Source organism: Berghia stephanieae, chromosome 1 (genome assembly GCF_034508935.2).
Source record: "Berghia stephanieae isolate SIO BIC M18660-M18661 chromosome 1, UCSD_Bste_1.3, whole genome shotgun sequence".
Taxonomy (NCBI): Eukaryota; Metazoa; Mollusca; class Gastropoda; order Nudibranchia; family Aeolidiidae; genus Berghia; species Berghia stephanieae.
The window spans coordinates 77,826,272-77,852,406 of record NC_088360.1 but is presented as its reverse complement, the minus strand read 5'-3'; the positions used below and the strand labels follow the sequence as shown (position 1 = coordinate 77,852,406).

Here is a 26,135-nt window from a genome sequence, read left to right as displayed (position 1 = left end):
GATGATGATGATGATGATGATCATGATGATGATCATGATGATGTTAACGACTGCGGCAATGTCGATGATGATGATTCACGCCACTGCTGCTCGTTATTTTCATTGATTGTCTCATTTTTCCACAGAAGATTTGTTAATTAATTTTATGGCGGTTGGAATGAAGGATGCCTTATGTCGATTTGTCCTACATTTTGCTTCTAGATACCGTCTTCCAGAGCGCAGAAGTTGGAATTTTTCGCTCAGCGGATGCCTCTTTTCGTTGATAATTTTAAAAGCTTTCTTCTCAACTCCATTAATATAAGTTGTTTCAATGCTTCTAAGGTCGGTGTTAATTATTTTTGAAGCCTCTCTGAGGGTTCTATGTAGTTTGGATTTTTCTTCTGTTCCAGAGCTTCCATACCACGTTGTGATGCCAAACGAAACGATACTCAATATTAATGACTTGTAGATTTGTATCATGGTCTTTCTGTTCACATTGAAAGACCTAAAATCTCTGAGTATATACAAGCGCTGGTTACATTTTTTGATGACATTGTTGGTGTGCGATTCAAATCTTAGACTGTTATCTATAATTACACCAAGGTATTTAAACGTTTCAACATTTTCAACCGCCTGATTGTTAATTTTTGTTATTTGTCTTGCTCTTTTTCCTATTTTTCTGTGATCAAACAGCTGTTCCTTTGTTTTTGTTACATTGAGCTCTAGACAGTTATCGACACACCATTTGCTGAATTTCCTAACTTGCTCAGTGTATTTAAATTCGGAGACGGAATCATTGAGCAGGTCGTGTATAACGGTGCCATCAGCATACTTGATGAGTTGGCAGTTATCAAAGCTAGCCACACAATCGTTTGTATAGAGGATGTAAAGTAGAGGTGAGCTTACACACCCCTGTGGGCATCCGTTTGAAAGAGTTTTTACTGATGATATATTTGAGCCTACTCTGACATGTTGGGGGCGATCGATGAGAAAGTTGTTATACCAGTTGATGAGGTAATGGGGAAGGTTTAGATTATGCAGTTTACTCATTAATATTTTGGTTTTCATGGCATTAAAGGCAGACGAAAAATCGACGTATAGGATTCGGCAGTAGTTGACGGGTGAAACATCCAAGTGATTTGATATTGAATGCATCACTGTGAGGAGTGCGTCTTCCACACTAAGATTTTGTTGGTAGGCAAACTGATATGGATCAAGTATGTGTTAGTCATATATAAATTGCAAGAGCTCTCTTTTCAGAATTTTTTCCAGACATTTCATAATAATTGATATTAAAGCAACAGGTCTATAATCATTCAGCTGAGTTGGTGGATTCTTTTTGAATAATTCTTTTTGATAATTTTCTGAATGGGCTCTCCTCCTCCTCCTTATACTACTACTACTACTACTACTACTACTACTACTACTACTACTACTACTACTACTACTACTACTACTACATACTACACAACAACAACAACAAACTACTACTACTACTACTACTACTACTACTACTACTACTACTACTACTACTACTACTACTACTACTACTACTACTACATACTACTACTACTACTACTACTACTACCACTACTACTACTACTACTACTACTACTACTACTACTACTACTACTACTACTACTACTACTACTACTAAGAAGGAACTTCACAAAAGAAAAAAAATGTGGTTTAAATTTGACAATCACGAATTGGTATAAAAGCGACTCTGGGAGTTGAAGTCATGGAGATGGAATAAAGTGGCACAAAGTTTGTTCAAGTTTTTGGCTCCACTATTCCATTTCCAAAGCTGATTTTATTTTTCAAAATTAACGGGGTTTTTTTTTTTTTTTTTTTTTTTTTGTTTTTTTTTTGTTTTGTTTGAATCACCTTTAAAAAAAGAAAAGAATGGATGTTCGTAAGTTGAAATACTTGTACAAACTATATCTATATGTATAGAGTGATTTGATAGAGTGTTATGATATTAAGTTTAAGGTCCTTGCAAACTCGCATCAAAATCGGACAATAAATAAATGACCAAACTTTGATCCAAAACTTTTAACTAAATTTTCTCAAAACAAGAATAACTGGAGATGGAATAAGCAGCTTTGAGGCGACGCATTGTTCTTATCTTTTCTTTTTGTCTGTGACATCAATTCTTCCCAAATACCAATTCCCGAGACGTCAAATTATATACACTAAGATAAGTAGACTTTTTTTTGTTTTAATTTTTCAAAGCCCAATAAAATTTATATTATTATCGGTCTTCATTCATCAAAACTTCAAAATGACACACAAAAGAAAAAGTTGTTTGTTTTTATCTGATGAGTTGTGCGTTTATTAGGACAAAATGTGTAGATATGCTTTAACTAGGAGGGTGTAAGTAACATCCTTAATTAAGTGAGGAAAGACCACAGTGTGGCGGGTTTGTGTGTTATTTGTGGGTTCGAGACCAAACGATAAGCTCAATGGTCTGGAGGCGAACTAGTATGCGCGCTATGGCTCTCTTTACCAGCCGCGCCACTCAACCTACACCACAAACGGCTCAGGTTTAATCTAGGGGTGATTAAGAATTGCCTTAGGGTCCCTTATAACTTAATTGTATCAATAACAAGTGAGTCAAGACAATAGTAACGCCCAATACAATAATAACAATTCTATACATAAAGTTTAATTAGAATGTTACAGGAAAAGATAGAGAAAATAAGTGTTTAGTTTGTATCAGGAAGAATGGCTCTAATTGAGTGGATCTAATTTATTATCTATTTATCTATTGATTTACTTATTTATTGATTTATTTATGATTGATTTATTTATTTATTTTGAATCATTTGTGTCCGTGGAAAATACATTTGAAAATGGTATAAGCCCGTTTGGCTTATCTTTGTACAGCCGGCTTGCTTGATTGAGGCAAATGTATCAGCTAGTTCCAGGGTTGGCTCCTGCTTCCAGGGTTTTCTGGACTTCCAACAGTGTGTTGTAGTTATGGGCTGACAGGAAGGTTCTGGTGTCGGCGATGACTGACATCAGGGGTTTACAACTAAGCAAGGACTGGGAGGCAGGGATTCGGCACGGACTGGGTGCTTCAAGGACAAGGACCTTCAATTAAGAATTTAAACAAAAAGGTCTTAGAGCCAATCTAGTTTGTCTTTCGCTACCGGATCGTCCTTGAGCGACACATCATAATAGCTTTTATTTGCCGACAAAGGCAAGGAGAAGCAGTAACTCCATGATAATGGTTAGTTATTGCATTTGTATCAAACATCAACTGACAGTTTGAACTATCTTACATAATGAGAATTTAACAGGAATGTGTCCCTTATATTTTATAATTTATTTATTTTTATCAATTATAATTGTGATTATTATGATGTGTGGCCGGGGATTGGCGGTTGAGTACAGACATCAAGCAATATACATATTGAACATAAATGAAATAATAACATAGATCATAAACAAATGTTAACTATAGTATAATATACATATAGATATAGTTTGTACAAGTATTTCAACTTTCGAACATCCATAGAATAGCACAATTAAAATATATACACAAACTATTGAATTCACAGTAATATCTCGTTCCACTTTGAATGTTAATCAATAATTAATTTTACCTTCAACCGAGAGAAGTAAAACTTTTACAAGTTTGAAATTGGAGGGATAGTTATTCTTTCTTGGGATTCTTAGCGTGTGTGTGATTTAATTCAGAGATGAATTTGATTTTGTGAAGTAAAGGGACGCCGTATGAATTATGTTGATAGCCAATCAGAAGAATGTTCCTGTTTTAGATAGCCAATGATATTCAGATGTTTTGATTAACAACTGGTAAGAAAGAATTAACGGAGACTAGAATATTGATTGCAATTGTAGCTACTCTTGAACGAGACGAGAACCTCAGGGCATATGCACGTTGGAGTCTTGTTTGGAAAGGGTAATTAGCAGGAGATATGCATACAATGGGCAAACAATTTGAACAGATGAAAAAGCCTTAAGCGAAAAGCGAGCGTTCCGTTATACAATGGGTTTGGAGATTGTATATTTACATTAGCTTAACTGTAGAATAAATCTGTCCATCTCCTGAGTGTGTTAACTCGAGGTGCTTAGTTCCCATGTCAAATATATGTTGTCCACTAAATTTGAAGTGGTTTTGAATGAGACGCTGGCGAATGATAAAGAAATCACGCAGTGAAAGAAAATCGTTCGTCACACACCGTTCCATTCTTATAATCATTTCAGTTCAAATTTCGCTTAGCATCTGATTCAGCATAAACTTTACTTGTCTTTCCCTAAACACAAACTCGTTTTTATCTGTCACAACATCCAATTATAACTTTTTTTTTGTATTTAACTTGTAAAACTATCGTAACCAAATTGTGCAAAGAACTTATGCGTTGATATCCAAAGTTTTGATACCTTCCAAAAATCTGAACTAATACACTCCAATCAGTACAGTGTACTTTCTACAACCCTGCAATTCTTACATCAACTCTCATAGCACCTAACTATGACGGTCTTCATTGTTTTAACTTTTGTATAAATAGGCTCGTAACACGGTTTAAGTTAGAACATGTGAGATAAACTCCCACATTACCAATACCGATACAAAAGATTGATATAACAGTAAGATTAATCTAGAACAGCACGATCAAGTTAAAATATATTTGTTCAAATTTCCAAGAAGTAAAATTGTTCTTGCGCCGCATAGGCGTCATGTCTCGTCTACATAAGAGTTACTCTTGGCTTATACCGCATTGGGAAGAGTTTTGAGCATGTTTAGTGGATATTGCTCTGTCCAAAATCTCAACTATTTTAGTCCCTTCACTGAAAGATCTCTGGTTAGGGCCTCGATCTATGACAAGGATGGACAATAACAAAAAGGTAGGAGGATAGAGGACCAAACCAATATCCAACCGCCAGGACCATTGTGGGGGACATAACACACAGCACTCTTCTTGTCTAAGATGACTTGAAAGTCCCACTCAGACACAGACTTAAGTTCCGAGGAAAAGGATTCACTCTGAAGCTTGCAAGATAATCCTAATCCACTAATCCTTGACAATTGCATAAATTATACATGTTCTTGTTTTTGTTTTTGAGAGGTTCGTAAGACGACATGCTTAGATAAAACAGAGAGAGAACAGAAGTAGATGATAGAATATAAATATGACAATTATATGATGCACTCCACCCCCCCCCCCTCCACACACACACACAAACACACACACACACACACACACACACTATCCATTTATCTGACTTTCTCGATGGACACGAATGTCAAAATATGGACAGATAAGAGGCAATGATCTATACACAACCAAAACATCTAAATCCAAAAGAAATATCAATAAGAACAATGTATGAAGAGAGCGGGTGTCAGCATATTTAGCTTCAGACCAGAAACTAGAGCAGCGCAAGTAAAAAAAAGAAACAGAAGAAAATTGGATAGTAGAAGACAATGATTTAAAATTAAAAATACTCTAGAAAAAAAGTGAGACGAGGGCAATTTGCTGTATATTTCAAGAGCACATTATGAATGTACACTCCAACATGGTTTCCTCGAACTCCTTGGGACAAGCAAAAAAGTTCGAGGAAACCGTAGTTCGAGATAACCGCACCTTGCATAGCGACTGGAGGGGGCAATGAGGCTCGGCAGTATAGATTTCGCTACCCACCTAAAAGATCTAATTCGATATCCATAGCGTTATGTGACATTGAGCAAGCCACTCCTCCTTAGCTCAATTTGCGGCGCTGCGCTTCGACTGACACTTGGGTTATGCCTGAACCTGGCATTATAAGTAAGAGAAACACAACAGTTAACTTAAAATCCATGTCTATTTACCCCAAATTACAGGTGAACGAATTGAACTACAGTTCTTTTTCAGGAAAGAGTCTCTCGTATCCAAAGTCTTCAACGTGTCCTAAATTAAAATAATAAACAGTATCGATTTGGGAAATACTCGGACTTAAATTGAGTACTACTAAGTACTGGTATAACAATTATTACCACGCCCCGACTTTCTACTTTCTCTTTTAAATGGCTGTTGGATTGGGAGGCGATGAAGTGTCACAGCTCGTAGGAAAATACAAAAATTTATTGCTTGGTCAATAAAATTATGTTACCTATTGTGTGAGCGATCCTTAACATTTTGAAAAGTGAGGATATTGAAATATAATAGATGTAGTGTAGGAGTGGAAGAACGAGTTCGTCGTATTGAGAATGTCATATATATATATATATATATATATATATATATATATATATATATATATATATATATATATATATATATAGATAGATCAGGCTTTTAAAGTCCAGAAGTTAGAGGATTAATTAACGTACGCTTAGTCTCCTTCATTCTTGGTCTATGAATCTTGCTACGAATTTATATTAAATATAACGACAATGTGAGTTATTCAATAATTAGGCGTAATCATTAATTATTTAGATTTAGGCTAATACTCTAACTCTAATACTAATAGGAATAGGTAGATAGGAAGCAAAAAATAGGATGTGGTGTTCCAATTTGGACATTATCTCTCTGATTTCAATGACTGCCAATGGTCACACTGAGAGTCATTGATAAAATAACTTACATGTGTTGCAAACACTGGCACTGATCGGGGGTTGATGTCCCTCACGATAGTGCGGCCATCTTTTTAGGCTTACATTGGAGATTGGCCAGAAATGTTTGGTTGTGTGAAGCAATTTAGTTCGTACATCACAGACTATTCTATTTCGCATTCATTATTTCTTTGTTTTATTATTATTATTATTATTATTATCATCATCATTATTATTGTTATTTGTTTGTTAGATATGACTGATGGGTATCAAAGTAATGTGTTTTCAAGTTATAGTGTGCACTTAGGATCCTCGTCTACATATACCATAAATTATTAAATCTTTAAATTAATTTTGTTTGCTTTTTTGTGCTTCTCGACCTAGAAATTTGACACTCAGTGTCCAATTCGAGATCAGTCGTAAAATTGTTATATTCTTAATCGAAAGTTCTATTACCTTTGTTAGATTAATTACTCTACATATAATGGTACACATTATTTCATATTTGAAAATGATTGTATCTATATTTCATTCCTTGTTCCCTATAATTTATTATCATTATTTTTTTTTTTTTAATTTGCCAAGATAAGATTACGCAAATGTGGCAACCCAGATCGAACCAGTTCCGAGGTAAATAAAAAAGATGCCTATTCTCTTGTCAGGGACATCAACCCCCGAACAGTGCCCAAACACTCTTAAGCGAAAATTTTAGGTAAAATACTTGTTCATTATTCATTATCAGACTTTATTTGTGTGTATGGCCTTGATTTATGGGAATTAGTCACGTGTCCCAATTCGGACACTGTTGCTCCGATTCTTACACCCCATTATGCCTATTTAGACACTGTTTATATGATTGAGACAAATGCAACTAACTTTTCTTAGTTTGAGCTAAGATAGATGTCAAACAAGCTTACCTTCACAATTAAGATGGATTGATTTGATATTAATTAAAATATAAAGCCGGTTTGCTAATGAATTTAAGCATTAAAAATAATGGAAAAGGAATAATGAACACAAAAATGTTGATCAGTCTGATCAGTTAATCTCAAGAATCTATGACGTCATTATAATTTTTTTTCCTTTTTAAAAGTGTATGATATTGGGTGCTGTACGATGATAGAAAATTTCACTCTTAATAAAAATTCAAATTGATTGTTTCCACAGGAACCAATATTTTATCATGAAGAATCTTCAAAGTAATCAGTAAAAATTAGAAATTAAAATTGGAAACAAATACAGTGAAAAAGTCAAGTTAGGATTGCAACAACTGGGTGTCTGAATTGGAACAACTGGGTGAATTAGTGGCAAATGTTTTAAAAGATCTATAAATCGAGAAAAGAGACATATAGATATAACTAGTTTTTGGTTCCAGATTATGTTTGACTGCACAAATTAAAAAAAAAAAAGAGAAAATCTTTTTTAATTATGCAAATTTATATTAAAAATTTTCTGCTTTATTTTGCTACCATCCCCTAATTGATGAACTTATGGGAGCTCGTGGGTGCAAATAGGGTCAGTTTGGGTGAAAATTATCATTTTTGGAAGTGACTATTTATTTATTCCTCATTTCATTTCAATACATATTTTTGCTGAATGAATAGTTTAACCCTCTCGTGTTCAGATTCTTTTTAGGGGAGTAGATAATGAGTTCCATATATGGCCATGTCAATCATGTAGACATCCTTTGATGATATAAGCCTACCCTTTGATATCTGCAGTCGCCTTTTCGTTTTCTACGGTCACTCATGACTAAACTCTGCCCAGAAACGATTTCATAGGTCCGTCCATCACCACATTTCAAACTTTTGTTCTTGTGAGTTCTTAAGTTTTTTGATTGAAGAACGATTGGCTATTGAGCATCTTGACCCTTCAACGATTGGTCGTTCTGACAGCTCACGAGTCAACAGCCGTCTGCAATACATTGAGTCATCGCTGAAACAGTGGAAAACGCTCATCGCATAGTTGCGTCACAATCACCACGTTGTTGAATAAATTATCTAGGCATGGTTGATAGGTAAAAAAGCCAAATTATGTTCTAGTTACATTTGAAACAAACAAATTATATCACTGATCTCATCTCATTGAGATATAAACAATGATATAAAAATCAAGAAAATCGGCCGATAAATAAAAAAGTTGCTAAAAAAAACTAAAATAAACAAAAGCAATTTTTAAAATCAAATTTATTCGTAAAACAGTTGGTTTTCAACCGATTTTTTCTGAAATAAGGACCAATGTTCTTCTTTTTTCAAGCAGATTTCAACAATGTGACTTTCAAATTCCTCAGAATTATATTTTTTACTTTTAGATTTTAGCTTTTAGGCCTACTCAAAAAGGTGTTACATTCCTTGCATAACAATAGCGTAATACATTGACGGCGAGAAGCGTCGTTTCGGCCATCTGGATAAATAGCCTGTGACTCACAATTCTAGACGAATGAACGGTGGCGGTAGATCAAAGAGGTGTAACAAATTTATTTACCAACTACTTTTCTTAGTGCTAAAATTACAAAGCAATAATTTCGCATCAGAAAAAATAACTCTGAAGTTTCTATCTCTTTATTACAATAAAATTGATACCACGAATGACACAATCGCCCCACAAATAAGGGAGTTATAAATTATTCATAATATTTTTTTTTATTTACAAAATTTGTTATCAAAGTCATTTTTCATCACCAAAGACGTAATTTTCCCCCGATTTTTACCAAACAAAGTGCAATGTCAATGATTTTCACCCGCAAATAAAATAGGATTTAAATTGCAATTTCTACAACATATTTTATTTTCTGTCGGCAAATCTATAAAAATCAAAGCTGAAAACATCCTGCGACAGTGACAGGCCTGTCATTTCCTTCACAACGATTGGATTTTACTACTAAGGCCAGTCTTGACTACCCCGCCCATGAATATTATGCCGTTGTCGGTTTTTGCCGGGTTGAAACTTAACGTGTTAAAACAGACAAGAAATACAATTCAAAACCCATAGCCAATGTTATTGGGCTCAAAATCTGATAAATATTGTGTTTTTCTCAAAACTGTAATCTAATCACCATAAACATGTTTCAGAACTGATGATTTAAAAAGTTTTAATGCTAGAGCTTTGAAATTTGGAAATAAAATAGCTGATATGTTACTGCAAATAGTTGGTTACTTTAAATTTGCTTTTATTGAATAGTTTTGGGGTAAACAATATTTTCTCTTTAAATATTATCAGAAAAGTGAAAAAAATTTATTCACATTTAAGAAATGATAATTTTTTGAAGCCTTTGAGAGTGAATATTTATAAAATTTAGGAGCCAGCTATTTACAAATTTGCTTAAACTTTACATAGCAACTTAAAAATAAGAATCAAAGAAGAATTAATAAAATGGTGGAGTCCCAAAAAACTTGTTTATTTTGCAAGATGGTCGCAATTTCCATGACCATGGGTCAAAGTTTGTCGGTGTAGGACGGAAATGCCGGTGATGAGAATTTCTAAGACTGTCTTGCCGGTTAATTGATACTTTTGCCGGTGAGGGAGTTGATAATTCACCCGCATTTGCCACCATTACCGATCATTTACTGTATCACCGACCACCACCAATTTACTGCTACTACTACTACTACTACTACTACTACTACTACTACTACTACTACTACTACTACTAATACTACTACTATGACTACTACTACTACTACTACTACTACCACTACTACTACTACTACTACTCTTCTATAGCGACGCTAGATTGTTTCAGGTTTTTTGTGTATGGCATTCAACACGTGAAGTGACCATTGCCAACTGGCCCATGTCCATGACAATGAAAAGATTTTCAATTATTATTTTTACCCAAATAATTTTTGTTTACAAGATACCTTATGGTAAAGAGCTACCCACCTGTGCAATTTCGCATATATCAGTACAATATTTTGACCAAAATACGTGGATACGATTCCAAAGGAATTAGGTAGTATGATTATTTTTTTTTTGGTAAATTTTTTTTTTATTTCCCCAAGGGTGAATGATATTGAAAATGATACATTTGATGCAATGATACATACATACATATATTACACATCAACATTTTGTAAATTTGCAGTATAATTATAATTTCATTTAGTTATATAATGTTGGTTATCACTAATATTTTTCTCATACCATTATGAGGATTTGCATAGAATTGAACACATAAGCTTATTTTATAATTTAAATGACTTCAGGGCACGTTTAAGCTTTTACTTCTTGTTAAACAGAAAATTGTAAGTGGAGATTACATTGAACTAACATATTTGACAAGGAAGCCTTCAATTAAAAACTGTATTGCTAATAAGCTTAATAAAAACATAAGTGGATTATTTCTCTTTATAATAACTAAAATGACTGTATTTATATCTTACTTATCTTACTAAAGGCTTAATAGGACTTATCCTTTAAATGCCTTATACAATAGTTTATAATTACAGAATCTCATAGTACAATGAAATATTAATGACAAAAATAATCATGAAAGCAACAACGATAATAATCATACATAAGTCTCTGATAACTTATGATTTTACATTGTATCAGATGTCATGCATTTTTCTTGTCAACATTTACCTACAAAATCATGAAATTAATAATAATAATAATGTACTTTATTCATCCAAATGGAAACAATTATATCCACATGGCAATTTAGATTTTAAAAGATAAATAAATAAATGGATAAATGACTAAATAAAGAAACAAACAAATAAATTTTGGTTTTAAAATTTATAATGATCATTTATTTTTTCTTTATTATTTTGTATGAGTCTGATTTCGGTGCATCAAATTAAGACAATAATCCAATCATTGATGTGTTATTTGAAAAAAATTGGATCTATTCGACAGTTCCTTTCTGAGGATGTTACCAAGAAACTTGTCATTTCTCATTTATTTTCAAAGCTGGATTACTGTAATTGTAATGCTCTGTTATTTGATGTCACAGAAAATAAGCTCAGGTGGCTGCAGACAGTCCAAAATAATGCTGCCAAATTGGTCTTTCAAAAGCGGAGGTTTGACTCTGCCACACCTCTCCTTTAAAGATTACCCTGGCTGCCTGTTGAGAAAAGGGTAAAATACAAAGCATGTGTCCTAGTTTATTGTTGTCTGGAAAACACTGCCCCTCCCTACCTCACAGAACTCTTAGAGAAATATTTGACAACCTGACCTTTGCATTCCTCCAATGACACCACCCGTTTGGCTATCCCACACACTCATACAAAGTCGCGAACAAGGTCTTTTCGCATTTTGGTCCCTCTGTATAGAACACCATTCACCATTCCACAGAGCATCAGAGAATCCAAATCATTGTCTGTTTTCAGGAAATCCTTGAAAACATTGCCTTTTTGATGTCATGTACCTTCTATATTGTTTTGTGTGGATGTAATTTAAAGTACCAAGAGCTTCATTGTTGAGGATACCGTGCCCCCGGTAAGAGTCTATTATTATTATTATTGTTTTTTGTTGTTTTTTTTTATCATTCATAGACGTATCCCTTGAAGAGAATCCAGGAATAATGGAACACACAGAAACATCTCCATATGTCAGAAGAGTAGGGTCAGCTCTTTTTTATGGCTTGTCTTCAATGCTTATTGTTTTGGTGAACAAGTCTGTGCTCACCTCTTATGGGTAAGTCGATATTAGATATAGATTATATTAGATTACAACGTGGAATATTATTGTCCACATTTTGGTTCGGTCGAACATTTGAACTGCAGAATATCTTCTACGGGTTTTTATTTTCAATATTGTTTTTAAAAATCACTTTGGTTTTATGACTTTAAAATAGTTATTTCTCCTACTTTCATCGTAGCTGAACACTACACTGTTTCCTTTTTTACTGGTGATAGGTCAGACTGGAAAATGTCTTGAGAGATATGAGAAGATAGTAAAGAAGAAAGAACTAATGTCTTTTAACTGTAAAGGAAGTAAAAGAACAAAAAATAGAAATCAAGGGTTTGTAAGCAGGATATTTTAAACATCAGCTTTTAGGATATAATGCAAACAAGGCAGTAAAAACATATACATCATATTTTATAATTATGTGTTTGTTGTTATTACTTACTTACTTATGCCCGTCACTCCTAGTGGAGCATAGGCCGTCGACAACAGTCCTCCATCTTCCTCTGTCCTGGGCCATCTTCTCCAACTCTAATTGTAATGCTAGAACTTTTTACTATCCCATTTTCTTTTTCCTTTTTTACTGCCATTGATATGACCTAAATGTGTTGCAAGCGGCCGTAAACCCTTTAAAACAAAAAAAACAACAACGAAATGATACCTAGAAGAAAAACACAATATAATGATGAGTCTGTGAGATCGAAGGTAAAAAAGACATTCATCCACACTGTTGAGTAAAAGGAAACTGAAAATGTTCACTTCAATTGTCTCTGTTGAATAACTTGAAGTTCACATTCAACTTAATTATTGGGAGTTTTTGTTTGTTTTGTTTTAAAATTTTTTTTTAGATTCCAGAGCTTCAACAGTAAGGTTTGCATTAGTATTATTCATTTAATGAAAAATGATAGCTTTTATTTGTATTGCCTCTTCCTTTTTCATTTTTTAGGGAACAATACTTTGATTTGGTTTAGAATTGAGCAGTTATTTTATCATTTTTTACATCACAGGTTTCCTTCATTCCAAATTTTAGGCCTTGGTCAGGTAAGAAAGAAAAAAATTGTGCATCTGGTTAACTTAGAGCAAAACATGGAACAAAATATTATGAGAGAAATACGCATGAATATCTAGTTTTTCTGCACTTCCCCACTTCATTAATCTCTACCACTTGTCATATGGAACCCCATTCTCATTTCTCACAATCAAAGTTATGATTTATGCATCATTTACTATTATCATTATTATCATCATTAATAAAAGGGTTATTGATATTTGTTTTTAGTATGTATGCTTTTATTCTATTTTTCTTCCATTGTTTTAAAGAAAGTTATTAATACATGTAATTTAAACTAATTCAGTAAACAAAGTCTCAAGAGGGCCTTTGTGAAGCAACGATTAAATCAAAATTAAAGAGACCAAGCTTTCTTTTATTGTTAAGTTTTATTAGTTGTCTGTTGTAATTCCTATCTAATCTATTGAAGTCAGATTACAACACTTTGTAAATTATATGAATATAACGTCTTCATTGTCAATATTAATTTTGGGCATGAGGCAGTACAACAATTCTGCCTGTAACGTGTGATCGCTTCAATTTTTGAATGAGCTATAATCCTTGATAGTATTACCGTAATCATGAGATAGTAACTAATATATGATATTAACTTATGTGTCCTGTCTTTAATTTAAAGTTACGTTTAAGTTATTTACAATTTTTAAAGCCAATATAATTATTTATCTATTTATGGAATAATGATAATATTATTGAGAGATGATTCAATAATTATGTTTATAAACCTTTTACTGCTTAGAAATAATATATAACTCCTACCCAATCTCTTATCTACTTTCTTTTACTTTGAAATAAATATTTCTATAAATAAGGTGATGACCAAAATACTGTAATCACGCAAAATAATTTATTTATTCCTCAGATGAAATATTTACACAATCAGAATAACATGATTTTTTTAATATTATCTTTCTCTATTTTTATTATAACATCAATTAACATTTACTTATAATCTATTTTCATACTCATTTGATCATTTATTTATTTTGAAAACATGCTAATGCAAGAATTCTAACAAAATTATTATTGATATATGGTCACCATATATCCACTTGTTCCACTGTACTTTTTAAGACTTTTAATATAATTTGCCAATTTTTATTTAATTTCTTTACATTGATATTTCTTTTATATATTATTACCGAATTGTGTTGTGATATAGAATTATAATTTCCATACAAGGATGAATAAAGTATATCTTATCTTATCTTATCTTATCTTATAAAAGGAGTTAAGTTTATTGGTTGGAGAATATTAAATGGGTGATACCCGACTGCCTAGTTTGTTTTGACTTGACTTCATTTGGTATAAATCTACAGGTATCTATAAAGCCATTTAATCCCCTCTATAGAGTTTTTATATATTAACCCTCGCCCTTACTTCACGATGAGATAACTATCTTTGTAGCATCCTAATCGTTTCATATGTGCGTCTGTCACCTCACCCTAGCTCACTTTGCAACACTGCTCTGCGACTGATGCCTGGGTTATTCCAGTCATCCCTTGGAATAGACCCTAAAGAAAAATTTCTCCTTGGGGATGATAAATAATTTATTTACCACTTATAAATTAGAAATCGTTAATAACATATCTCATTGCATTCTTATTTACTTTTTCTATTTTTTAAATTGTATTTATGGTAATTATGGTGTGGATCCCAGACTGAACAACCGTGTTAATCTGTAAAAAGTTGAACATGGTCATTTTCTTAATTGTTGACATATAAAGAATTTAGTTGGGTTATTACCATGGTTGGAAGCTATTGATTGCAATAAATAATTAGATTGTAGCTATGACTAATAGCCACTTTGTCGTGTCATGGTCATTTGAGACTTTCTTAAGTTTTTCTGTAGAACTTGCAACGGCAACTTTGTTCACCCAAGTGTACTTTTCTTTACTGAAAGAGAATGTACTTTTCATTTCCACAATGTAAAGAAAACTCTTTAAACCCATCTCTATAATTAGTAGATATCTTTTATGCGAGTTTAATGACATTTGATAGAGCAATACTTGGACCTATGTCTATACTATAGAGCAATAGAATTCTCTATGTGCTCAGCTTATATTGGCATTTGCACTGTCAGGGAAAGGACATAGAAGTAAATTTTTTTATCTTGAGGATAACAACAGTCAATTTTTACACGATAATATCATGAATCAAGTCTGAATTTAAAGGGATTAAATAAAGATATTGTCTTTTTATTCATGAATTTAATTTTAATGGGTTTTTTTTCTCGTATTCACAGATAATTGCTGGAGTTATTGTTCTAGGTTTGGCTAAAGTATTTCACATTGTCAGCTTCCCGGATCTTTCAATGGACACATTACGAAAGGTATAAACGATTATAACTCATTTGAAAAACAATTTCTCAAGCCTCATTATTAAAATAAAACAAACAAACAACAACAACAACAAAAATGCCAAGCCAACACAACCCCCGTGTCCGGAATAAAAATTAACAAAAAGAAACAAAAAACCATCAATAACAATTTTTAAAAAAAAGTCATAAGTCATTCAGATCACCAAAGAAAAAGTGCTGTAAATCATATCGTCAAGGACACAGACCACATGCGTAAAACAACCAAGAATGGTCAGGTAACACTCCACCATTCCCTTCCCATTTACATGATTGAAATTAATGTAAAAAGATACACATGCTCATTTGATTTCGGTTTGATTGAAAAATTTGATAGTGTTGGCATCAAGTCTTTATATACAGGGTCCCCAGCAAATCGGAAAATCAGGAAAAAGTCGGAAATTTTTTGGGAAGTCGGGAGAAAAAAGTCTGGAAAGTTCTCATACAAATGTGCCAGTGTGTAATAGCCAACTTTGGTTGATCATTTAACCATTTCCTTACGAGATGTCATTTACATATATGACACTCTCTTTTCACTAATACTTTTCATGCTGTTTTGAGGATTTGCATAAAATTATGCCTGTAAGCGCGAAATATATTTTAAATGTTCTCATACCTGTTTATACTTTCACTATTTGTTACAGAGATTGTGTTGAGTAAAAATAAAATTGAATCAACATCTTTGATAAGAAAGTATTCAATCAGAAAATGAAATGCTTATAAAGATAAACTTTATTAATTTGCTATTTCCTTTTACAAATCATTGAAATATGTACTCTATTTTATTTTCTGCAATGATCCTGATTTCTTCCCATTCTTTTTCAACTATGAAAAAACCTTTGGGTCGGTAAAACAGCAGGATCCCGTATACCTCATTTTTATCCCAAACTCCCTCTCAACTGATGTATCAGGTTGGGAGCTATGCGACATTAGGAGCAAAATCAGTGGTCTCCCAGACGTAGCTGAAAATGATCTTGTTGAAGGATTTTTTTCTTTTGAGTGATCTTTTTAATGGGAGGTATTATAATGCTTATAATTCAAAAAATAAAATTATCCTTCGTAATGTTTATACATATCAAAGGAGAATTCATCATCATCATTGCCTTTTTCACCCTGGGTCAGGGTATAGGCCACAGACTAACAGTTTCCATCCCTCTCTATCTTGAGCTAACTTTTTATCTCACTCCATGTCTTATCACTTCTCTGCATATCAGCTTCCATGTTCCCTGAGGCCTTCCCCTTTGTCTTCTGCCCTGAGGGTTGGACTACTTTCTTTGTTTTAGTGGAGTCATTCTTTCTAAGACTGTGTCCAATCCACCTCCATCATTTTCTTCCTATTTCCTCTCCCACTGGTTTCTGCTGTGTTCGTTTTTCATACTTCTTCGTCTTAATCCTGTCCATCCATTTTATTCTGAGTGGCTTATGCAGGCACCTGTTTACAAAATCTGTATCCTCCTTATAAATGTCTGCGATGCATTCCAAGTTTCACATCCATACAGTCTGACTTCATGGAATTAATTAAAAAAAAAATGAACAATTCATTTGGTAATCAGTTTCTATTTTAGTGGTAAGCCTTTTTGTTTTTGAGTTGGATTTTTGCATGATTTTTATATTATTGGCATCTGTAACACTTTTAAAAGACAGAGGGGGTTGTGGTCCAAGAGAAGAGAAAATTGGATTATTGGAAAATGCTACCTATTTAGGGAAGGGAAATCAAAGCAGAAAAAGTCATGGGAGTGAACGAGCAGTTGAGTTTTATTCACCTTTGCAAATGCTTTAAGAAAATTGGCAAAGGAAAAGGAGGATCAGATTTTCTCATTTTCTAAGCAAAGTAAAGAGAAAAGAGGCCTCTATGAATCATTGTAATTGCGGTCCCAAGGTGAAGAACCGTTGGCAGTCCTCACGGTGCCGGTCCTCACTTCTTATATTTCTATTTGAACGGTCCCAGCGATTCTAGTTTCTTTACTGCCTTTTCTCGGTCCTTTTGCCTAGGTCGTTCGCCTAACCACCCATCCCACTTAATTAATCGCACCAACCCCCTCTTGCACATACGCCCTCGTGTGTGTGGTGGGGTAAGAGGGACCGCGAGACGCCTTGGACGATTCCATTACTCGGGGTAAATTGCCTAATTTACTACACACTAATGATCGCAATGACAATGATCTATTGATCTATTTTGACGACATCACCCCTCTTCTCTAATGGGTTATTCTTTTAAATGAAAGTGACTACTATAATATGTGTGTTTCGAACCTAGCTGGTCCGATTTTTTTCTTTTGGCTATCTGTTGTCACCACTCCTTTCTATCGCATTGTTGTCATTTGATGATACAATAATATTTTTATTTCGTTTGGTGTTTTAACTAATCAAATGATACAAGTTTCACATACTATAGCTTTCTTCAAAAATAATAATTATAACTTCTGTATTTTTAAAAACCACCATTAGATTATTTGGGGGGCCCGATAGCTCAGTTGATAGAGCACTATCTTTACACGCAAGGGGCCAGAGATTGATCCCGGGTGCAGTCGAGCTTTTTCTTCTTCTGATCTCTGTCTATTCAGCAGTGAATGGGTAGCTCGGCTTGTTAGATCTGGTGAAAAGTACTTTGGGATAGACAGCGTCCTATCCAAAGATAGAATTTCTTTTTGATTAAAAAAGAAAAAAGATGAGCTTTTATATAGCGCAATATCCACTAAATGTGCTCAAAACGCTTTACAACGGGTCTCTGACTAATAGCAACACATAACATGTAGAACGAGACATGACGGCTGTTAGGCGATGTTACAATTTTTTCCGACAGAGACAACAATGTTGACGACCAGATACTCATTTTACACCTGAGTACGGTGATAGGATGTGAGTAAAGAGTCTTTCAAGGACTAAACTAGGCGCTGAGCGAGGCTCGAACCCAGGACCTTCCGATCCGAAAGCGAGTGTCATACCACAAGACCACATAGCCGCACGAAAAGAGAAAAAAGGAATGGAGACAACAACAACCCCCCCCCCCCCAAAAAAAAATTCTAAAAATCAAAACAAACTCTTCCCACTTCCCATACTTTTGGTCCAGCATGTCACAGACACAAAATATTAACAATCCCTTTTCCTTTCACTCCCTAACATTGACCCGACCCGCTCCATCAATCTTCACAGACACACACACGCACACACAAACACATGCTTAATGGATAGTGTTGTAGCACTATTTTCATGTTTTGAGGCAACACGCCTTCTCCGCTCTCACTTACACTTGGCGGTTCTACAGCCATCTTCTGCAGGACCGGTTCCTATCATTTGACGGTCCCAAGGACGCCTTGTGATTGGCCAATGTCGAAAAAGAACCAGTTCATTGATGGTCCCACGAGCCTTGTGAATGGCCAATGTCGAAAAAGAACAGAATCAAACTGGTCCTTGCGGTTCTCATTTCCCAGGGACCGTAGAACCGGCGGTCCTAAACATGCTTGGGACCGCTCCGCACTACTGGGGACCCTGTATATATGCACATATATTTCTTTCTACCATATTTATTTCATAACCTTTTAAAATATTCTGTAGCAAAGCACAGGCATTTTACTAGTAATAATGATGATAATAATATAATAATAATAATAATAATAATGATGATGATGATGATGGTGATGATAAAAATAATAATAAAGGTAATAATTATGATAATAATAATAATGATAATAATAATAATAATAATAATGATAATAAATAATAATAATAATAATAATAATAATTAATTATAATTAAAATAATATAATAATAATAATAATAATAATAATAATAATAATAATAGTAATGATAATAATAATAGATATATGAACGTATCAATAATGGATATGATAAAGATAATAATTTATTCACATAGACTTACATGAGTGATTCCTGTTGATACAAGGCATTCCTTGTGCAGCTATCTGGTCTTGTGGTATGACACTCGCTTTCAGATTGGAAGGTCCTGTGTTTGAGCCTTGCTCAGTGCATATTTGATTCTTTGGATCCTGAGTCCTCTTAACTCACATTCTCTCACTGTACTCAGGTGTAAAATAATTACCCGACCGTTAACAGCGTTGTCTCTGTCAGGAAAACAATTGTAATATCGTCTTAACAGGTGCCATGTTTCATTCTACATGTTACATTTTGCTGTGGTCAGGGATTCTTTGTGAAGCGTTTTGAGCATGTTTAGTGGATATTGCTCTGTATGAAAGCTCTTTTTTTATTTTTTATCATGGAATGCTTGGACAACGTCATCTCATTGTGTCATGCATGTGACATTTTTTTTTATAATTTGAAAAGAAAGTATTTTAATTATTTCTTTTTTTGCCACAAAAAATAATGTTCTTATTTTTAACATTTTTCTTTGGAAATGACATTTGCATAGTGCAACTAAAATCAAAATTCTTTCATATTCTATAACAGGTTTGGCCATTGCCAGTTTTTTACATCATGAATTTGATATTTGGACTTGGAGGAACAAAGAAATTGAGGTTTGATATGTTAGCTTTACTTTTTCTTAATTTTGTAATTATTAGTAACCACATCACGTTGACACTAGGTTAAATTTGTAAATAAAAATATTTGACTAATTTGACCCATTTTAAAGGTAATGATAATGATAAATCTTTATTGTAATAATAATAATGTTAATAATTATACTACGACTACTACTACTACTACTACTACTACTACTACTACTACTCTTAGTTACTGATGATGATGATGATGTCAACGACAACGGCGGAGACAGTGGTGGTGGTGAATAATGATGATGATATTATCATCATTATTATTATTATTGTTGTTATTATTATTATTATTATTATTATTATTATTATTATATTATTATTATTATTATTATTATTATTATTATTATTATTATTATTATTATTATTATTATTATTATTATTATTATCATTATATTCTAAAAGTGGGCATTTAGATAAAGCTTTTGAAATTTTTGGTTTAGTGAAAATTCAACCAACTGATCACCAAATTACTAACACCTAAACAATGCGAGTTATTGTTCTTATACATACACATTGAAATACAAAAGAATACTGTTACACTTTGTGTGAGAAAAGGGACTGAGGATAAATCATGTAAAAATAGATAAGAGAAAGTGGCCATCTTTAGAAAAGAAAAAAATCAAACTTTATACCCTTTTTACGCATAATATTATAAGTTAAGTGTTGTTAAATTCCTTGTTGATATGATCAGTTTGCTTTTTCAAATCAATTTTTCAGTTTACCAATGTTTACAGTATTGAGGAGATTTTCCATTTTGTTTACAATGATCCTGGAGTATTTTATTCTTAAGTGAGTATTTTATTTATCATAGATCATTGTATTATTTCATTATCATTTTAAATATGATGAATAGCTTCTATGTTTATTTTATGTACATCACTAAAGTGCAAATATTTGTTGTCTATTAAAAACGTAGTTATAAAGAATTCTATCGTGAGATGTGTACACTTAGCAATTTAAAGATATTTATTGTTATATGTTTTACATATGCTTGACAAAACCTGTGGTCAGAGCATTGATAAATCATTATTTTAATTCAAAAAGTTATTGAGCATTGACCGCTGTAAAGGATTTTGTTGATAACATTTGAAATATGTGAATAACAAAATAATGGTTATTTCTGAGATGTCAAACTGTGCGCAAAATATGTAATTTGTATGAATTTTCATGCACAGTACACAATTATGCAAAATGATAGTTTCCGTACCCAAAAAAAAAAGAATCAATGCCATCATGTCTTTATATCATAAGTTGTCACATGTGCACAATTGCATGAATTCTGTACACACTCCCAATTTCATTATATCAACATAGAAAGGCTGGCACTATGTGTCAAAAAAGTGACTTGGATAAGATGAAGAGTCAACAGGATAGGGGAAAGGGATGGGGCGAGGTGATGTTTTAGGGACTTTTATTTATGTATTTATTTATTTGTTTTAATTATTTATAAATGTACCTAGCATTTTAAAAACATTTCTATTTAAAATGAGAGGGATGTAAAGTCATATAACATTTTAGTAGAGAAGTCTTTCTTTCTTTTTATATAATATATCCATCTCTCTCCCTCTTTCTCTCTCTCTCTCTCTCTCTCTCTCTCTCTCTCTCTCTCTCTCTCTCTCTCTCTCTCTCTCTCTCTCCTCTCTCTCTCTCTCTCTCTTTCTCTTCTCTCTCTCTCTCTCTCTCTCTCTCTCTCTCTCTCTCTCTCTCTCTCTCTCTCCCTCTCTCTCTCTCTCATATATATATATATATATATATATATATATATATATATATATATATATATATATATATATATATATATATATATAATATAATATCTATCTATCTATCTTTCTCAAACTAAATTCCTCTTTTTTTTTAATCCTCTCATCATTTTATGTCCTTTAGTTTCCCCTCCCTCACGCTTGCATTTTATCATAAGATTCATCTGATTATATTAGTGAAGTAATATATTACAAAAAAAGGAAGTATATTGTACTTAGGAAACAAAGAATGAATGGCTGGTTTTCAATTAATCTTGATTTTTCTATTTTTAATAATAAGTTGCGTGACCACTTGGTTGCAATAACCAATAAGTTCTAACAAAAGGTTTGACCATTGAGGCAAAAGTGTATCATTATCCCTGTATGTAGTGGATAAGTAACATTGTTGTTATAAGTTGTATCTTTGAATTGATATTTATAACTTATAAAATATTCCTTAAAATTTAAATATCTTATGCTTGGAATGAATGTTTTTGTGATAGTATTAATATTTAACATGATATCGCCTAAATATGGTTTAACCTGTCATGTTTGGTTTGTGTTTGACTAACGGATAAATACATTTTTTCCTTTTGGACAAATTACCATTATGATCAAAGATAGCCATCTTGTCTTTCTTTAGTAACTTATTTGGCAACTATGATGTTTGGTTTTTCTGGTATTTTCCAAATTGTGAAGATCCTTTTTTTTTTATGATAATCTAAAATCATAATTTACAACCCTTTATAACTTTCAAAGGTAGGAATTGGCTGAGATTAATTTTTTTTCTTGTTAAGAGCACTGATTGTCTCATTTTATGGATTTACATTCTGTTTCCTGTTCTTTTTTCTTTTTCAAATTTACTGTACAGTGTATGAATTTTTGGTGCAAATAAGAATTTTTGGAGCCTTAAGTTAGGAATTGGAAATTGGTTCTTCGTTGGCATCTCTGTTATTTCTCTATCTTAAATTTTACTATTTGTATTGTTTCGTTATGTCATCAATGTAATATTACAATCATATGTCATGTATTATTAAAATGATAAGTCATATTTTGTTTATGACATGTTTTTAAAAGGGTTTTTAAAACATTTTTAGATGGTTGAATGATAAAATAAAATAGTAGTTCACTTATATGTGAATCCTCTCAACTCTCAGTAAACTTAGGAAAAGGAAACATTCATTATGAAGTAATTAAAATGAAATGTTTTACAGTAATTGCTGGTTGCAAATAACTCTTAAATACTGCAAATTCAACATCTTTTCTTTTAAAATGACATTTTGCAAAATCCTGTTTGAAGTAATAATGATATTAAATGACATTTGTGTAGCGTTTTACCCTGATTTCAACAGGCTCTAGGTGCTATACATTTATATAATAAATGAATAAATATGAACAATGAAAATAAAGACATAGCTATTTCAATTACTTACAAAGTGGATTGACAGCACATTTTCACACATAAGAGATAAAACTTCATTTACAAAATAGAAATCATGAAACAAAACGGTGAGTTTTCAATTTAGATGTGAAGGCTGATAATGAGTCAGGACTTCTAATATTCTAGGGGAGTATTAACGGTCTAGTGTGATATTCTATTATGATTTGTTTGTTCAAAAAAAGAAAAAGAAAACAAATCATTTGGAATTCTGTCATCTCATTGTAACCACAAAATAATTGTTTGTATCTGTTTCTTAGGGTGAAAGCTGGTTTTACAGTGCAATTTTCTGTTTATCTTATGATCATTGGTACTGCTGTGGCTGCAGGGTGAGTATTTCTTAATGTACATAATATAGTATGCAAAGAAAAAGATAGTAAATGGAAGGGCACGTTGCAAATTTTTTTAAAAATTGGCCGAACATTTCAGCCTGAATGGGGGGCAGTGTGGCTCAGTGGTACGGTCTTTGCTTTGTACCCAAAAGGTACCGAATTCGATCACCCACCGCTGCACTGTGTGGCCTTGAACAAGTCACCTCACCCCTAGCTCAATTTGTGGCACTGCACAGCACACGGAAACGAAAAGCCGTGCCTTTAGTTGAACTCAACCTGACCGCATGCCTTACCACCCAATCAGCCCCCTTCTCCTTTGTGGGGGCGTGACCTCGGGGGTCATGATAACCTGTTGAATGATTCTTACTCACAGTCATTACGCACGTTTGTTTACTTTGTAAACCTGCTATCCCAAGTTTAATATGGTCATGAACGCAAGAAATTTACAGAAAGAAAATATTTAGAAAATAATTGGTATTATGATATAAATTTGATTTTCATAATGTTAGTTGAAAGGAAGTTATTGTTAATTATAAATTACTCATATTTTGAGAAATGATTAATTTACTTTTAACTTTACCCCCAAATTGCAAAAAAACGACACGATTAAATGCAATAAAACTGGGTTCAACTTAAAGACAAACAATCTGAGAATTTACTTACGTCATCTCTAAATGGACTTGTCAATCATTCCATAGTAATAGCCTTTTATATTTGGGATACCGTAATTTGTTCGTAGAAGTCACAGAAGTACACAATGAAAACAATCTTTTCTCACAGTTTGAATAACAAAAAACATAGATAATACCAAACTCCGTGATGGTTTTAAACATAAACCACAATTGCACATTTATTTGTACAAAGCGTAAATTATGTGTATTATCTATCTGACTTTATGTGTGTATGTGTATTTACTGCACAACTGTCTGTCGGCATGAGTGTATGTGTATATCTGAGTCTGAGTGGTATTAGCATCGTTCTTTCAAGACGTAGAGAGAGGGAGGTGGGGGGGGGGGGGGGGGGGGGAGAGTGACTAAAATGGGGGAAAACATGATTGTCAGGAGAGGGAGGGTTTGAATCCAAGCTCCTGCTCTATTATGTCACTTTTAATTCATTCAAAAGTCACATTATAATTTCAAATTGTTTAGGTGTCTCTACCTGTCTAATACGTTGCAAACTGTCCTGTATTGTTTTTTGATAATTTACTTGATCATTTTCTGTCGTTCTTTTCTCATCTTATCATCTTTTCTGGTACATGAGACTGTAAGTTAGGGGAAACTTGAAGAAGACTGGTTGTCATTATAACATTGTCTACTGTGATTTCTGTGGAGTGTGATGAATTTGTGTCTTGCGTTGTGTTTAAGTTTTGAATGTCACTTGATTGCCTATCTTTAATGCAGCCGACTCGTATGTTTGTAAATTTTTTGCACACATTGCACATTGTAATGTCACTGGGAACAAAATCTGTCCACAAATGCTGACTGTTTTTTTACAATAGTCCGGGAGTTTATTAAAAACTCTTCTCCTTTATATACTTTCATGTTTTTGATTCTTTTTACACATTTGTAAAATATCAATTTTGACTGTGTTGTTTCTAAGTCTTTTCCAATGTCAATATCAAATAACAAAAGTATTTCACATTTGAAATCATTACACAGTAATCTTTTGCGATTACGTTTTTTTTCTTTTTGAGTGAGTGCTGTATTGCCACATACTCTACACAGTTCATTTAAAGATTTCAAGTGGGTCTCTAAAGTGTGATCCATTTTACCTGTATGTACATTGCAAGAAAAAAAAACATTATAAAAGATTAAAAGACAAGTCCATAAAATGGTTTTAATCATTAGAAAGCCCAGAGAATGTTAAATGCGCCAATACAACTTTTAAAAAATTGGTCGTGTCAAAAGTTTTATATTAATTTTTTAAAAAAATAAATAGCTCCTGTAATTGATTTTATTCATTGAGTTTATCAGGTGTAAATCTAAAGAACTAATCACAGCAGAATAATGAAATCCAGACACAAATATTAAATAAGAAAAATGCAGTTATATCCAAGCTTTGAAAAATATGTTGTGAATTTAGAAGAGGAGTAGAGTAGTAGACTGAAAACAGGAAACGTCGTTAGTCAACTTATATGTTTTTGGAACGTAATGCATTGTATGTAGCTTTACCTGCAGGACTGACCTCTTGACCCTGAGGTCAACCTGACCTATAGCGTGAGTAAAGGCTCGCTCAGGCACGTAATTCGTGGGTGTGAGCGGCTGATGCCTGGGTTATTCCAGTCTTCCCTTGGAATAGACCCTAGAGACAAATTTCCCCTTTGGGATGAATAAAGGGTATTGTATTGTATTGTATTGTATTGTATTGAAGTACTAGCAATGAAATGGGACATGTATCAACTCTATGGTTATTGAGATGTATGAGACATTGAAAACAAAGAGGAGAAAGAGAAGATAATATTCAAACAAGTTCTGAAAGTAACCTACATATCGCA

At 33.0% G+C, this 26,135-nt stretch overlaps 1 protein-coding gene across 4 annotated transcripts in view; it reads left to right on the top strand.

Moving 5' to 3' along the window:
* The first annotated feature begins 6,007 nt into the window (after positions 1–6,007).
* LOC144957903 (UDP-sugar transporter UST74c-like) overlaps positions 6,008–26,135 on the top strand; it is a 39,362-nt gene continuing 19,234 nt past the window's right edge. Inside the window, exons 1-8 of one of the 4 annotated variants that reach the window (XM_078889447.1) lie at positions 6,008–6,135; positions 7,130–7,256; positions 12,043–12,184; positions 13,183–13,216; positions 15,487–15,573; positions 20,023–20,090; positions 20,847–20,918; positions 23,570–23,638. In XM_078889447.1, the coding sequence (XP_078745573.1) occupies positions 12,072–12,184; positions 13,183–13,216; positions 15,487–15,573; positions 20,023–20,090; positions 20,847–20,918; positions 23,570–23,638 (443 nt within the window). In that variant the 5' untranslated portion in view covers positions 6,008–6,135; positions 7,130–7,256; positions 12,043–12,071. The remainder of the gene's footprint in view (positions 6,136–7,129; positions 7,257–12,042; positions 12,185–13,182; positions 13,217–15,486; positions 15,574–20,022; positions 20,091–20,846; positions 20,919–23,569; positions 23,639–26,135) is intronic. The other 3 variants (XM_078889466.1, XM_078889456.1, XM_078889471.1) reach the window with 3 other exon arrangements.